We start from the raw sequence: 16,596 nt of genomic DNA on the forward strand, positions 1-16,596 counted from the left end.
CTATGCGTGCTGATTTCAGCCTCCCGTTTTCTCCAGGACAACACATCAGGCCGACTTTTTAATGATGGACGATTCCGCAGGAACATTAAACACTACATCACATGACATGGGCTCTGCGGCGGAGGCCTGATATCACAGATCTGAGATCTATTTTTTAAAAGCGTTCGATTCTGGGGTGGACCGAGCCCCTCCCTGCCCACAAAAGTGAAGCGCCGAAGAATAATTGTCACACGCACATGCATGTGGTCCTGCTAGACCTATGCCGGCTGTTTAAACTGATTCCTGCATCAAGCATTGCAGGCAATCGAAGCAACCAGAACTTCACAGCAATTTCCCATGGTTCTGCTGCACTCCGATACGGGAAATCATCCCATGCAAATGCCAAGGCTCCCAGTTTTATTTCACATGTTTGTGTCAATGTGGTTTATTTCAGGTTAATGCGTGGGCGAAATGTGCTGGTAAATATAAAGAGTCGTCAAATTGCGACGTGTCGAATTGCTTCGGCTGAAATGTCAGGCAAAGAATTTCATGAAATCTGCAAGAAATAATTAAGCGGCAAACTACACAGGACTGTAAAATGCATCCCTTATGGACAAGCTGAGAGAGAAAGACACCGAGAAGAGAGACCTGCTCTTACTTAACCAGCCTAATTAAATATTGGAAACAGTACACATCAGAACAGACTGTTCAGATTTAGATTTTTGGAATGATCGGCACATCTTACTAGTTCTCGTTCCAGTTACTGGATACGGTGTGACACACACACGGTGTGACACACACACGGTGTGACACAATGCGCTCAGAGGCACATTTTGGAGGGTGTGGAGCACCTCAAATTGCCAGATAAATTGCTCCATACTGGAAGTGTGCTTCTACTAAGTGTGCTTGTCTCAGGAATTTGAGTGTGACTGTGAGTGTGTTGAATGCAAAAGTATAAATGAAGACAGATAAGTACACAACTTGTGTGGAGGTTTTAAAAAAGTCATGTTGTGACCCAGTAACATTATTAATTCATTTAGTTTTCTCTCTGTGCGCTTGTAAATAATGTATTCATATCTATATTATCTGCATATTAGTGTTCTTTAAGAAACCTTCAAGCATTAAACAGACATGCACAATTCAGTGTAATTGAGTGTGAAAGATTGTAGAATATGACCATGTATTTACGAACATTCTTTTTTTAACCAAAACTTATGGACCTTTTGAATTATTAAAAATAAAACGAGAGAGTGAGAAATTTCAGTAGTACCTGAAATGTGAACCATGATAACATTATGAATGGCCATGAACTGGTACCACAGTTCATCACTTCTTCTGGAACTGGTTCGACTCAAGTTCAAATTCTGCATAGCACATTACAGACATGAAAAAAAAAGGTCCGGCTCACTGATAACACAATGGAGTAAGACTTGCTCACTCAGGCCAACAATGGACTCTAGAACATTCAGAACAACTAGAAAGGCACTTGCACAAGTTAACAAAAGGAATATATTCCGATTTCTTCAGACGGTGATTCCAGTTATGCTCATAAAAGCATCCCCATCATCGACCCTTGCAGCAGTATAGAGAAAGCAAGCTGTAGGTCAGAAGCAGGACTCAGGCACTCTCCTGGGCCTGCCCAGGGAGGTGGTGCTGTAGCGTACCCGCTGAAGGGTGGCAAAGGATGGCTTGTCCACCATCAAAGGGCCGAACGGCCCGTTCTTCTGCAGCGAAGCTGCGCGGCGAAGACTCGTATCCATCTTGCCCTGAATGCTGGAGGAGCTGTGGGCCCGCTTGATGTCAGTAGGTGACGTGGGGTTTACATCACCGTGGCACTCCTTGCCATTGAAAACCAGCTTGGTGTGCCTCGTCTTGGACAAGTTCTCTAGTGCTCCACCCAGGGTACCATTGGAGAGCATCAGTCTGGCAGATGAACCTCCATTGGAGAGTTTGTGCTTTGAGATGGACTCCCTAGCCGCCCGCTGCTTCTCACTTTCTTGGATTTGGTCCTTCACTAGAATGCCGGCTTTCAGGGACAGTGACACTGAACTATCCCGCAGGCCCTTTGTCTCCCCCCCTGTTGTCCTGGTCCATTCTTCTGGTACTGGAACTGGCCTGTCCATCTCTCCAGCCTTGGGCACTGTTGGAAGTGTGAGTTGGACCCTGGCCCTTTTTAGAGCGGAGTCCCTGCTGGGTGGCACAATAGGGGAACTGACAGGGTTCGCTGGGCTAGAGCTGGAATCGATCCCAAAAGAGGCATCCTGGACTGTCCTGCTTCCTGATTTGGAGCCCTTCCAAGGCCTATCTTCCTGATTTATACTTCCACCTCTGGGTGGCTCAGACAGCCTACGACACTGGCCTTCAGGCACCCTGGGGGAACCAGGCGTCTCATTTCCAGACTTTTCGGAACACCTCAAGCTAGGGGAGTTTGCCGTCTCTCCTTTCTTGGCCAGAAGCTGGGCCTTGGCCGTGGAAGGACTAGACACCAGGGTGATGATGGGCTCGTTGCTGCACGGGGGCCGGCGGCCAGATTCAAGATATTCCACCAACTCGCCAGGCTTGGCTCCAGATGCCACTGGCTTGTGACAGTCCTTGGATCTAAAGGACCATTGGAGGGGAAAAACTCTGGCCAAGCTCTCCTTGGACGCTTTGGGAGGAGAGCGCAGGCTCACACTTCGACCCTGGGTACCTCTGACAAACGGCCTGGTCTCAAAGCCATCTGGAGTTGTGACAAACAAGAGTTTAGAACGTCTGAACAGGCACATAAACTGCATTGTTATCTGGTATCATTTGTTCATCTGAAATAAACTGGCCCGTCTTTTTACATTCGGAACCAGAAATTTAAAAAAGATCCTGCATCAAGTCACCTGTGTCTCCTTGAACTGGCTGAAAGACGGGTGCTGTAACTGCCAATGGTGCCATGGGACTCAGAGAGGGACTGTCCCCTGTCAGACGAATAAGCCAGTGGTCTGAGATGGAAGAGCTGGTGGAGCCTGCAAAAAGAGGCAGAGAAAGGCGATGAGAGACATTGCTGTCCACAATTTCCACGAGATTCAAGTAGGTTTATTGTCAGTACAGCAGTATACAGCGTCTTGAAATGCTTTTTCACACAGACCCCACCATAGTGCGATCACAAAAGAAATATACAGAATCTAAAAAATATTTTACATTACGCATGAATTTAAGAAAAATCTGAATGCACTGAATGGTGCCACCCACTGTTTAGTTCCTGTTATTGCAAAGTGGAAAAAAAAGTGAAAGTGAAGTGGTTGTGAAACACAGCATAGCAAACGGTGCACACAACAAAACGTGTCCTCGGCATTCAACCCATTACCTGTGGTGAGCAGTGGGCAGCCACTAAAGGCGCCTGGGGATAGGTGCGGGGACAATGCTTTGCTCAGTGGTACCTCGGTGGCACCTTGGCAGTTCGGGGTTTCGAACCGGCAACCTTCAGATTATGGGGCCGCTTCCTTACCCGCTTGGACAACCACTGCCTATATGGCTCGTTAAAACATAAGACGGCTGAAATCTGGACAGCAACAGCATTTGCAATTCCTGCAGTGCCCTTGCCCAGCATGATGGTGTTTTAGACCAAACAAGTTACCATTTGGAACCCCTGCTGAACTTTCCATTTGAGCTGCTCCGGTGTGGTGCCGGTGAGTTTTTATCTTGAAGAGGTTTGGAAAGATATTGATTTTTTAATCTAGTGAGGAGTTGAGAGGGGGATTTAGCAAAATAAATAAATAAAAGCAAATGAAGTGTGCAAACCTCTGAGTGAGCAGCTGGCTGACCAGGCTGGAATGGTGTTTCGTCTCTGGTAGAAGAGGATGTACGCCCCCCTTGTGCACACCTCACTCTCAGCCACTGATTCCACATTGCTGTCATCGTAGCTGTACCACTGTCCATCCACAGAGTTCCTGCAGTAAGCTGTGTAAACAAAAGAACCCAAGGGTGTGTGTGTATTTAAATATATACAAATATATATATATTTATATTACTAATTTGTAAGCATACAAATATATGCTTACAAATTTATAATTGACCCATAATAATGCTACTAATAATTCTCTCTCTCTCTCTCTCTCTCTCTCTCTCTCTCTCTCTCTCTCTCTCTCTCTCTCTCTCTCTCTCTCTCTCTCTCTCTCTCTCTATATATATATATATATATATATATATATATATATATATATATATATATATATGATGATGATGATGATATGTTTTGCAGAAAAGCAACATCAGAATGAAGGGTGAATTTAAAGATACAACACAAAGAGAAGGAAAAACTGGCCTCTACTGACTCAAAAGAGGAAAGCACAACCTTGAAAGCATAAAAAGATGAAAAGAATCATAACCCCATCCACACAACTTTAATTTTACACTAACCTTCCCAATTTAATAGTTCCACAAAGCAAACCACTGGAACTTAGATAGCAATTACATTTTCTGTCATAGACTTCTTGTGATGCCTTGAATTTTGCAGCTCTGGGGCACTGAATCAATACTTGTGAGATGCCTGTGAGATGGGAGCAGGGCACGGAAGAGAAGATTTATTCAGAATGCCACAGAGCATTCAGGGACCCGCTGGTAAAAAGGGCAGAGAGTTCAAGGAAAACAAACCACAGGTAACGCAATCCAGGGACCCGAAGTTCAAAATGTAGGGTATACACAGCAGAGGGCCAATCCAAATAAAACAGAAAAATACTTCAACCATCTGAAGCATAGGCAATCCTATAGAAAATGTTTAGGAGGTTCAGGAAGGCAGGCAGCATGGACAATCACGAAGAAGAAACCTGAGAGCTGTCAGGAGTCTCCCTTTGAAACTGGTAGTAGCCTAGTGGGTAACACACTCGCCTATGAACCAGAAGACCCAGGTTCAAATCCCACTTACTACCATTGTGTCCCTGAGCAAGACACTTAACCCTAAATTGCTCCAGGGAGACTGTCCCTGTAACTACTGATTGTAAGTCGCTCTGGATAAGGGCGTCTGATAAATGCTGTAAATGTAAAAATGTATGTAAATGTTTGCCACCTAAATCCACGAAGGGAAGTTTCCTTGTGCCCCCTGCTGGGAAGGTGGTGAACTTCTTAGCTGTGCCATGACCAGATGGCTAAAATCACATTTCGATCTGTTCCTAACTCCCTACCATGTGATGCCACAACAGCAAATCTGATCTACAAAATGACGTTTTACAAAATAGCCTGGCAGCCTTGGAAGCTGGCGTCCATCCTGTTGGACTATGGCAGCGGAACCTCTGGTTGCCATAGGTCAACCTGGAGACTGTAACACTGATGACTGCAACTTTCTATACAACTTCCAGAGAGCTCGGATCAAACATTTCAGATTGATGCAGATAAGACAGGAATGGTATTTCTGCTATGCAGATGGTCTCAAGGACACCATCAAAAACACAAAACTCGCAATAGATTTTAGAGGAAACCTGGCCAGTATGAAGGAAGACAGAGATATAACTTGTGCTTCTTTACATTAACATTTATGCCATTTATTAGACGTCCCTGTCTAGAGCAACTTACAATCAGTAGATACAGGGACAGTCCCCCCCTGGAGACACTCAGGGTTAAGCGTCTTGCTCAGGGACGCAATGGTAGTTAGCAGGATTTGAACCCGGGTCTTCTGGTTCATAGGCAAGTGTGTTACCCACTAGGCTACTATCACTTCTTCAATAATATTACAGATTAATGATGATCTATAGAATAGGACCTCTGACCTGTATAGTGACCGCCGTGCATGCCTCCATGATGGTTGCAGACGGCGTACAGGTCATACAGGAAGTCCTCTGTGGGGTGGGGCGCCACGCCAGGGGGTGAGGATCGCTGCGCCTGCGGTAGAAGCTGCTGCTGCTGCAGATTGCGTCGGCGGACGGCGTGGTGGCGCTTCACCACGTGGGGAGCCATGTCCAGAGCGGTCAGTGGGAAGCGCACCAGTGTAGAGAGCTTGTTGCGGTGCTCGCCCACCTGGCGGAAGCGCTTGAGGTGCAGGATGAGGATGTCGGGCAGCGTCCACAGGCTCATCTGCACCGTGCCCTGCTGAAGCTGCTGGCAGTGTGGGCACTTCCACGCATCATCCGGTGCCAGCTGCAAACACAAACTTATTATTTTATTACATTTATCATACAAAAAGTTCATTATACACTACATTTACATTTACAGCATTTATCAGACGCCCTTATCCAGAGCGACTTACAATCAGTAGTTACAGGGACAGTCCCCCCCTGGAGCAACTCAGGGTTAAGTGTCTTGCTCAGGGACACAATGGTAGTAAGTGGGATTCGAACCCGGGTCTTCTGGTTCATAGGCGAAGGTCTCACCCACTAGGCTACTACCACCCTATATACCACCTTGATACAATGATATAATGACAAAGCAATATAATACAGAAATAATATTGCGCTTTGAACTGGCATCGCTATAACTTATTTCTGCAATTAACCCTGGACATGTTTGGATATTCTGGGAATGTGGTATAGTGTTTATAGCCTAGATCCATGTAGAAGCGTGTCCCCAAAAAGAGCTTTAACAGCCTTCCAATTACAATGCATACTGCACTTATACTGTGTCAATTAACCTACTGTCAATGTGTCACCATTTTGTTTGTCATCCAAGCCAGACGGGTGCGGTTGTTCACTCAGTACGAATTCGAATAAGTTTTGCCTTGCCGGCGAGTTCCTCGCCAAAAGTTCCTGCTACATTACAGTGTTTGCTAGTAAAACTTCATCACGCTCAGGCAGATTGTTGGATTGTGGTCCACAGACGAAGGGCCACACAGAGCTGTCTGGACGGAGGCAGGGTCAGCGGAGTGAAAAGGTGACGGCCGAGAGGGGTTATTATCCGAACGTCTGGCTCACTGTGAGCGCCTCATTACCGGCTGCACAGCGCGGCAGGCCAGTCGTCGTTGTGACTGTGTGCCCTGGAGGCTCAGCTCACTGGGTTTTATCTTCTAGCTGAAGACGGTCCACTCGAAGAGACTGAAGCCACGGTCTCCATCAAAAGAAATGAGTAGAATAAAGCAATGTGAAAAGATACTACGCATAAAAAAATGTGTGTACTTAATCCTTTGTAATTACCACAAAATAATAACAGACACTGCTGCGGTGAGCGAACTCAAAAGCCAGGTCATTATGTTGCAGGAGCCCAACTCTTCACAGTTAAGCTTTACCACAAAAGGCAACATAATGAAGAGCGGTGAATGCTTAGAGCAAAGCCAAGATAAGCACTAATCAGAATTAAAAGGTAAAAACCCTTCAGAACACAGTAAGTGCCCTGATGGAGTCTGCAGTCGTATTTAATTATTTCTCAATTTTTTTCCCAGTTCATCTTTTATATGGCTATGATTAATATTTTAATTCTACCAATTCTTTCAGAGAGTCCTGGCACAGTAAAATGACAACTTGTTTCCATGGCAACCAGGTTCTCGGTGATATGTTGTTGGTGAAGGCTTTGAGAATAAGTTATTTCTTAGCCAGTGTTTAAAAGCCTGAACCTAGGTCACCCGCCACATTCTTGGTTGCTCATACAAATTCTATATTATAATCTCAGAATCAGAGCGGGTGCTGAACTCACAAAAAATGTGGAAAAAAATTGCCAAAAGAACAGTCAACAGTCAGAACAGTGGTCCCTTCAACTACCCCATATTCGGGATACAGACCTAAAACTTTCTGGAAAGACAGCATTTCACAGCAGATCACCAGCAAAAAACTACACACAATGAAATGGTATTAGTTACCATGTTTAAATAGTATGCAATTGCTAACCTAAAAAATGTTTAACATAGATACATGCCTTCTTACTGAAGCAAATTCATTGTCAAGTAGTTACACTTGTTTTGTCTGAACCACTGCAAAAACAGCATATTCCCTCTGTACTGTAACACATGTGCATGCATGCTCCGGGAATTCTGAGCTTCACTAACCGGCAGAGAAACAGATGGATGAAGCGTCTTTGTTGTCATGTTTCCCCGTGGACCGCCAAGCAGAAGCCCAGCATTAGCATCAACAATTCCACCAGCCGGAGTAAACTGTTGTCAACCAACCAGGAACACGCAAGTTGATGGAACAAGTATACAAAGAAGGCAGAGTGATGCAAGGTAACTCGCGTCAAGGCCACTACTGGCACTGAGAGCAACACTTCACACTAAATGTGGGCCTTGTTTGCTAATGTAAGGTAAAAGGCATCCTCAGGATTTACAGTACTGTACAAAAGTCTGTATAAGCCAGTGAAAGTAAAGCCACTTCTGTCACGCACAGATCAAATATTAAAGGATCGTAAATTCCAACATATAATCCGCTACTTTTTTCACACATTTTGACACCAATATTAATTTATGGATTATTACAGGCTAACTAGCTTCCTGCCACCAACACATTTAACCTCATCATGTCAGACCAATGAAATTACCAAACAGGTCCAACTGGACCAATGCAACTGTTTCGGCAAACTCAGTCACACTTAACTGTTCAGATCAGCCATTTTGCACTTCGTGCACAGACCCTCATCATGAAAAAGACACAAAGAAATGCATATGTTGCGACCTTCAAGTTAAAAGCGATCTGGTTGGCTGCCAGAGAAGGAAATAGAGTGTCTGCACGTGCGCTCAAGTGCACAGGAGAACGATGATGATAGTGATCATTGATTTTTGCTTTTCCTAAATTTTTGCAGAGAACGTGTGTGACGAAGTAATGACATACCTTCAAGCTGTTCAATTACGATACTGAAGAAGACAACTCTAGTACTGTTAAAAAACCATTTGCAGTATTTATATAGTGGTGGATATTACCGGCATCTATTAAATTAAAAGCTTTTAAAAATCTTGCTCCTTTAATATCTCATGTTTCAACGAGGATACCAGCGGGTTTAGACCAGTGCGGCTTATTCAGCTACAATTTCTTTTTTCTTTTAAAAATGATTAGGTGCGGCCTATATTTAGGTGCACTCTATAGTCAAGAATTTACGGTACCTATATTGTAGAGTCTACTTTTTTTCATGATATCCTGTTGAGCAGCAATGCAATATTGTTCTCCATCGGTAGACTTTTGCTTGTAGTTTATTAGTTTATAGAGTTTGGAGAAAACATCCCCCAGTCCTTCTAGCAACATCTCTACATATCAGCATAGGGCTGGGGAAAACATCGATTTCATCGATTTATAGATTTTGTAGTTTAAAACTATTTTTATTTTGCAAACTCGAGTTTTTTGCCACAATAGTTTTTTCGGACTTTCGGACTATTGTAGCACAATATGAGCCAGGCCCCGCCCCTCGTAACACAGTCAAAACAACATGGCAGCATGTAGCAGAGAACTACTTCCAAAGAAAGGCGAGATATGTTGTCCCCAGTCGCAAGTATTTCGCCGATGTAGCGCTGCCTCACCTGTTCAATACAACTCGGGAAAAGATCCGCAGTGAGCTGGAGGAGATGCAGTTTTACTCAGCCACAACGGACCTGAAAATTTAAGCTACTGTGAAGCTGTTGCACTTTTGCTTAAACCTGGGTTAAAGCTTGAAATTGCCTCATTTACTTTTTGTTTTGGGATTCTACGCATTTTAACTCTTGAGGACATAGCGATAAAGTTGCACTTTTGACACTATATCTGATGTCTGCAGCCATTTTTTAAGTGCATTGGGGGAAAAAAATCGAAAATCAAATCGAAACTCGATACTTCCTTTTTTCAACATTATTAATTTTTAAAATCACTACTATTTGTGGGTTTTACAATTTTAGAGAGTCCCTTCCACAACATTTTCAGAGTTGCTGTTAGGACGAGGAAAAGCCTTTTTCAATACTGACTAAAACGTTTGCGCAGTACTGTACACGAAATATAAAACAAAGTTCAACACAGGGTGGTAGTGAACTAGTGGGTAACACTCTCCAGAAGACCCCAAAGACCACTCACTACTGTTGTGTCCATGAACAAGACAAATAACTCTGCAGATGTGGAACGGCTTGCCGGTCAGTGTTCAGGACTCAGACAGTCTCAGTGTTTAAATCTAAACTGAAAACACATCTGTTTTCTCTGGCCTTCTGTTAAAGTCCCAGACACAGTGTCAATTATTAACTCCACTTTATCACACAGTCCCCCAGTTAAGCACAGACAGTGTTAAATGCACCTTAGTTAGGGTACCGGGCCACTGTAGCACTAATATACCACTATAACCACATATTTCAGCATCAGTCGTACAATGCCACTGTCTGCCGCTGCTTCTGTTTGTTTTCTCCAAGATACTAAATCAAGCACACAGAAGAGAAGAGGAAGATAAATCTCGGTTCCTGGCAACAGCTAAATGAGGACTAACCAGAGGGTCACCACAGCCACCACCATCGTAACTAAAGCTTCAGGGATTTTCAAATGGACCAGTAGCATCATAATGGTCACATATTGTACACCATGACAATGAACTACATTTTGGACCTCTACAACTATAGGCCTTTTTCTCTTGTTGGACAATCACAAACCCTGCACTGACACCACTTGCAGGCTCACTCTACCATGGAAGGGCGTCCCTCTCTGTATTACTCCTTCTTCCTTACTTTTTTTTCCCTCTCTTCTAGAAGAAAATTTCTAGAGTTTTTCATTGGGTGGGGGGTGTCAACTGTAGGGCCTGTCAAAGCCCACTGAGACATACTGTATGTGATTTTGGGCTATATAACAAATAAATTGTTGTTGTTGTTGCTCCAGGGGGACTGTCCCTGGAAGGTGCTCTTGATGAATATTGATGGATCCAGGTTCAAAATCACCAATTTGTTCAATGATCTGAAACGATTAAATGTGATTAACATGGACAAAAGTAAGATATCAGAGAGGGGCAAACACTTTTTCACACAACTGTACAGAGAGAGATAAGGAAGACTGGAATTTACTTAATCAAGAATGTAAAAGTAGATATCCGAAAGGGTCCAAGTCCACGTGGAGGCAGTAATGAGAACACCTTGATCTCTTCACTTTGTTCTGACCTATTTTTTGCTTTAGACAGTGTCCAAAAATTTCATAAAATTCGAATTTAACGCTTTTCGGTCAGATAGGGCTTCAAGATACAACATTCTTCGCCATCTATGGTGAGAGTTTTCCATCATCACTTCTTTCAGCCCTTGCCAATATGACTCTTTCAGAATAATATCTTTCACAGTGTAAATTGAATGTGTGGTTGGGTAAAAAAATGCCCCAGTGTCTTGGTCCTAGCATGCAGTGAAGTGAATAATCGCTATTACAGGACAGCGGACTCCATGCCTGGAATACACATTAGTGCATCTCATCTCATTAGGAGTCCGGCCACTGCTCAGGGCAGAATGGAGGATGAAGATTAAAGAACGCAATTTAAAACATTCAATTCACGCATACTCACTCACACACATACACACGCCAGATACATAAAACACAAAAACAGGACTCAACTCTTCAGCAAATGAAACTGAGCAGTTCAACTGATCAAATGAGGCTGCTCAATTATGAATTCACTCTGGTGTTCTTGTCATTAAGCCAAAAAGTCCTCCTACATGTTTGTGCCGTTGATGATTTTCAAACCTGACAAATTGTCGAAGGAATGGCAGAAAACTAAGACAAATGGTTGCATACATTATAGAAAAATACAAGCATTTGCAATTAAGATAAAGACTTGGGCCACAGTGGAATCATTATTTCTGTTCCCATGGAATGACAGCTATAATGACGTCTAGCTTTATGTCTTGCTCGCAATTATCTGAATTCACATGACATCCAGCTAGACAACCAGGGGTATGACACGTCTCCCTTGTTCCGTCTTCCCTTACTTTGCTGGTGTCTTCTCAGCTCCACCTCAAAAAGCTAGCACTTGGCACGGACTGGGTAGCAGCCTAGTGACACCTCAATCAAGAACAGGGCTCAAGGCCCCAAGAGAGCAAGCCAAAGGCAACGGTGGCAAAAGAAGAATCTTGTGAAGAACCAAGGGGAAGCCATTGCATATAAAGGTTACTGCAGTCCAGTTGTGAATCATGATTCAGTGTTGAGGTCGTATATTACAGATCCGGTCGATGACTATCAGAGGGGATCGGCACATGGCTTTTAAGGGGCTAAGCAGGGTCAGAAATGACACGTGATCACTCTGCCCAGGATGCTCTCCAGAAGAGATATACCACCCACCTACCATCCCTGAGCAAGACACTTCCAAGAGGGGACTGTCCCTGTTACAACAATGAAAGAAAGGCAAAAAGTCTTATAAATGTATACATAAGTGGACATACAGGGAGGAAACATAAGAAACTGCATTCTGAAATGATGAAGAAAATGAAAACATAAGATTCAGTTAAATAATAAAAAATAATCATAAGGCAAAGCGAATTGTAGTATCAAGGCTGAACACATGTATAAATCTTTGTAAAAAAAAAAAAATCTCTCCCAGTGGACAATGAAACCCATGCTACCTTTATTATTCCAGTGAGAACGTGATCATCCTGCTGAAGGTCAGTATTTTGCATCCTGCTGAATATCAACAAAGCTCTGAAGGCAACATTTTGTAAAGCAACTGAGCAATGGCAATTCAAATCTGTGGTCTGAGCATACACAGCTCATTTAAGGATTATCAGTATGCTATAGACAGTCCCTCTAGTTCTTGCGGTTTTGCAATCACATCAATTTCCACAAAATCAGCAATTTACTGCAGATTTTGTTGAAGCCGTAAATTTTCGATGCTAGTGCTGCACGATTAATCTAATCGCAATCGCGATGTCAGTCTGTGCGATTCCATGAACGCAAAAAGTTGCGATTTAAATGATTAGTACATGGATTGGATTGGCAACATATCCGATCCATTCTCTCATTCTCTCAAAGTTTGCGAGTCTCACTTCAGTCGGATGTGATGTATTTGGTCACATGACTTTCGATTCGGACACATATGGTTAGACGCCGCATGACGCGCTGCATCGTACGTCAACGTCGCCGCCATATTGCGATAGGCTCTGCTGTGGAGTGAAGCATATACATGTCTATGGAGAGAAGTGTATAAAAATGCTTCACTCTTGTGCTGCTTGGGGCTGTACAAACCGCTGTATGCTCCAAACCAGATCCCGGGGATTACATTTCATAGGTAAGCCTGGACAATTGTTTTTAATATATTTGGCCATTATAAAATCCCCGTTTTATAAGTCTTAACCTTAGCTAAGATAGGCTAAGCTAGCGAAGCTATGCATTCCTGTGTTCAAGTCAGCCTCCAAACAACGTTTTGGCTAAACGTAGGCATTAACTATTTAGACTGTTCTTAGCTGTTTAGTTAACTTTTCTCAAACTTTGAAGGTTTCCTAAAGAAATTCACCTCTGTTTACAAATCTTAACCTTAGCTAAGCTAGCAAAGCTATGCATCCCTGAGTTCAAGTCAACCTCCAAACAACGTTTTGGTTAAACGTAAGAACTATAATACAGGATTTTATAATGGCCAAATATAATCAAAACAGTTGTTTAGCCTTACCAGGGTTTGTCGTTCGACAGTAATGTAAAAGAGTTTTTTGTGATTTATTTAATTTTGTAGAATATTGTATTTTGAAAGCACTGGGCATTTCAGGTTATAAGTAGTTTGTATGTTTATCATATCGCAATCGCATATCGCAATATTGATCTCAATAATCGCAATATGTCTTTTTCCCCAAATCGTGCAGCCCTATTCGATGCTATTGTAGAATTTTTTAAAACCAAAAATCCTTCACGTACAGTCACAACTGTTCGAAAACAGCTGTTGGTGTCAGTACTTCCCATGTACAACAACATTGCTGTTGTTGTTGTAGAGTGGTAGTAGTGGTAACACAATCGCCTATAAACCAGAAGACACAGGTCCACTTACTATTTACTACTTACTACCATTGTGTCCCTGCGCAAGACACTTAACCCTAAAGTGCTCCACGGGGACTGTCCCTGTAACTACTGATTGTAAGTTGCTCTGGTTAAGGGGGTCTGATAAATGCTGTAAATGTAAACGCTGTGATACAGTGTGTGATACACACTGAAATGAGACAATGTCTCTCCAGGTCCATGGTGCAATAACAAGACAAACATGGAACATGACACGAGGTGCTGACAGGACATAACACAGTACAAAAAGAACACAATACTATAATTAATGAATGAATAATAAATAAATAATAGCCATCATGAAGAAAAGTGACACGGTCTCATTTATGGTGACCAGACGTTCTCTTTTTGAGACCCGTAAATTGAACTATTTGGGCGATGCATCTGTCTGCATGTCAATTATGTTCTTCTCTCACTCATTTAGCTTCTTACTAAGCCTATGTAGACCTTGGATGGGGTTTGCCAAGGGAAATCACGAAATCCTGGGGGGACTGTATAGAGTTAATTATTAAAACTTGTTATAGAAGTAATGATTTAAAGGCAAGGGGTTCAGTGAACCTGATGGCGTAGCTGACAATAAATATCATAAGTACACAATATATATTGGACATGTTCCATCTCGCAAAAAAATGCCATTGAAGCGCTGCTAAAAAGCCATTCAAATGTCCCAAATGTGTACATTCAAAATTATGTGAGACATAGCATGTGGGTTGTGTTCAATTAAAGAACTGATAATCTGCGGCAGTGAGCATTGTCCCGAGACTTTGAGACCCGAGACTACAGCCAAGACTTTGGCAATGTTCACTAACACAGTGCCAGGTGGTAATAAAAGTGAAGCAAACGGAAGGGAAGAGTGGAGTTTGCATGCTGCGATACAAGTGGGAGTGTGACAGGCGAAGGTTAGAAAATCGGAAAAATTGGCTGCTCCCTTTTCAAAATTTGTACCTACATATTTCTGTGCAAGGATGCATGGACAAGGGTGGTGTGTGTTGGGAGGGATAGCGCACCTGTTCCTCTTTGGTGTAGAGCTGGAAACACTCGTCCAGTGTGCAGCTGTACTGCTGGACATGCTGCTGCTGCTGGAGACGAACGCTTTCAGCATCCTTCACCACTTCCTCCTGGATGTTGCCAAAGAGACTACAGCGGGGACACACACACATATACCCACACACTCACCCACTGTGTACTGTCTATGCATGATTATATAAACGTAATTACATTCATCAGGACTGGCACTAAACATAACCCTACAATTTCATTTTCCAAATATCCCCATAAGGTTGTGTATTTGTTATGCAAACACAGTGGGACATTTGTGCCCACACACACACACACTCGTATGCACAAGCCAAAACAGTTTAAGATGCGAAATTAATGTTCCACTAAATGCAATTAGGCAAGCGGCGCTGTGGACTGCATCGTTCCGCTATTCCGGCGCTCGGGGGAAACGGGTTCTTTGTGCGCGGACGACAGGTGAGCGCAGTAATTAGTCTGGGAGAGGCCTGACTCACCAGCTTTTGATCCTGTCTTCCCACTCAACAACCAGCTTCACATGTGGGGCACCCCCTGACCCGCACATCCGGAGTGCCCTGCCAACACACACACAAAACCTGTTACAGCTAACTAGGCTTACAATATTTGGCCCCCTTTTCCTGTATTAATTTCCCAAATAATTTACATAAATTAAAAAATCCTGTCATTCTTATGCAAGAAAATTGTATAATTATAAAGTAGACTTATTTAAATGGCTGTCAATACATAAAAAATGTCTAATTAATCACACATTTTGCAATGAAAAAAGTCTGAAAAAGTGCAGAAGTGCTAATTTTGACACACTTATTATGGTGGGCAGTGGTAGCCTTGCGGGTAAGGAAGCAGACCCTATATAATCTATAATCAAATTATAGTTAACTATAATAGTGGGGCAGACACATGATTTGTACAGTCGCCGGTTCAAATACTAGGGATAATAGGGTGGTAGTAGCCTAGTGGGTAACACACTCGCCTATGAACCAGAAGACCCAGGTTCAAATCCCACTTACTACCATTGTGTCCCTGAGCAAGACACTTAACCCTAAATTGCTCCAGGGGGACTGTCCCTGTAACTACTTATTGTAAGTCGCTCTGGATAAGGGCGTCTGATAAATGCTCTAAATGTAAATGTAAAATACTGAACTGCCAAGGTCCCACTGAGCAATGGTACAGCTGCCACACACTGTACACACTTTCACTGCTCACTAAGGGTGATGCGTTAAAAGCAAATGACACATTTGGTTGTGTGCACCGTGTGCTGTGCTGCAGTGTTTGTCACAATGACATATCACTTTCATTACTGGCAATGTTACACAGAGTGCATGTCTTGGTTTTTGATATCTACTTCTGTCACTGGACACATCATTGTCACAAATTGTTAGTTCCTTATATAAAACAAGTCCAGCGTCCAGATTCCTATATGTTTGCTCGTCCTGTAGTTTCAATAACTGTTTTTTGCTCAAGCACCTGCGCCTGGGTCCTCCCCTTCCTTGGTGCTGTGACAGAAAGGCAGACATGCGGTGCAGGCAGCAGCAGTGTCTAGAAGCATCCACAAGGTGTCACGGTGGAATAAGGAACGTCCCAAGAAAGGCCACGCCCATCTCAGCCCTCATTAAAGATACTCATCAACAACATACCGCCAGAGAAAAGATAACGGCGGAGGCAACGTGCACTCAAATTCCAAAATAACAAAAGTGCCAATGTGTGAATTGCACTTCTGTCGCTCTCAATTTATTATTTGATCTCAGCGCTTCTTCTT

The 16,596-nt window shown here is 43.1% G+C and overlaps 1 protein-coding gene across 2 annotated transcripts in view; it reads right to left on the bottom strand.

Annotated features, from left to right (window-relative positions):
- Positions 1-1,470: 1,470 nt before the first annotated feature.
- The window catches only part of usp43b (ubiquitin specific peptidase 43b), a 60,442-nt gene continuing 45,316 nt past the window's right edge, over positions 1,471-16,596 (bottom strand). For both annotated transcript variants that reach the window (XM_028985472.1, XM_028985471.1), the window contains exons 10-15: positions 15,317-15,394; positions 14,813-14,942; positions 5,709-6,075; positions 3,748-3,906; positions 2,847-2,972; positions 1,471-2,698 (exon numbers count right to left, since the gene is read on the bottom strand). In XM_028985472.1, coding sequence (XP_028841305.1) covers positions 1,584-2,698; positions 2,847-2,972; positions 3,748-3,906; positions 5,709-6,075; positions 14,813-14,942; positions 15,317-15,394 — 1,975 coding nt within the window. In that variant the 3' untranslated portion in view covers positions 1,471-1,583. The remainder of the gene's footprint in view (positions 2,699-2,846; positions 2,973-3,747; positions 3,907-5,708; positions 6,076-14,812; positions 14,943-15,316; positions 15,395-16,596) is intronic.

This window comes from Denticeps clupeoides, chromosome 7 (assembly GCF_900700375.1).
Source record: "Denticeps clupeoides chromosome 7, fDenClu1.1, whole genome shotgun sequence".
Lineage (NCBI taxonomy): Eukaryota > Metazoa > Chordata > Actinopteri > Clupeiformes > Denticipitidae > Denticeps > Denticeps clupeoides.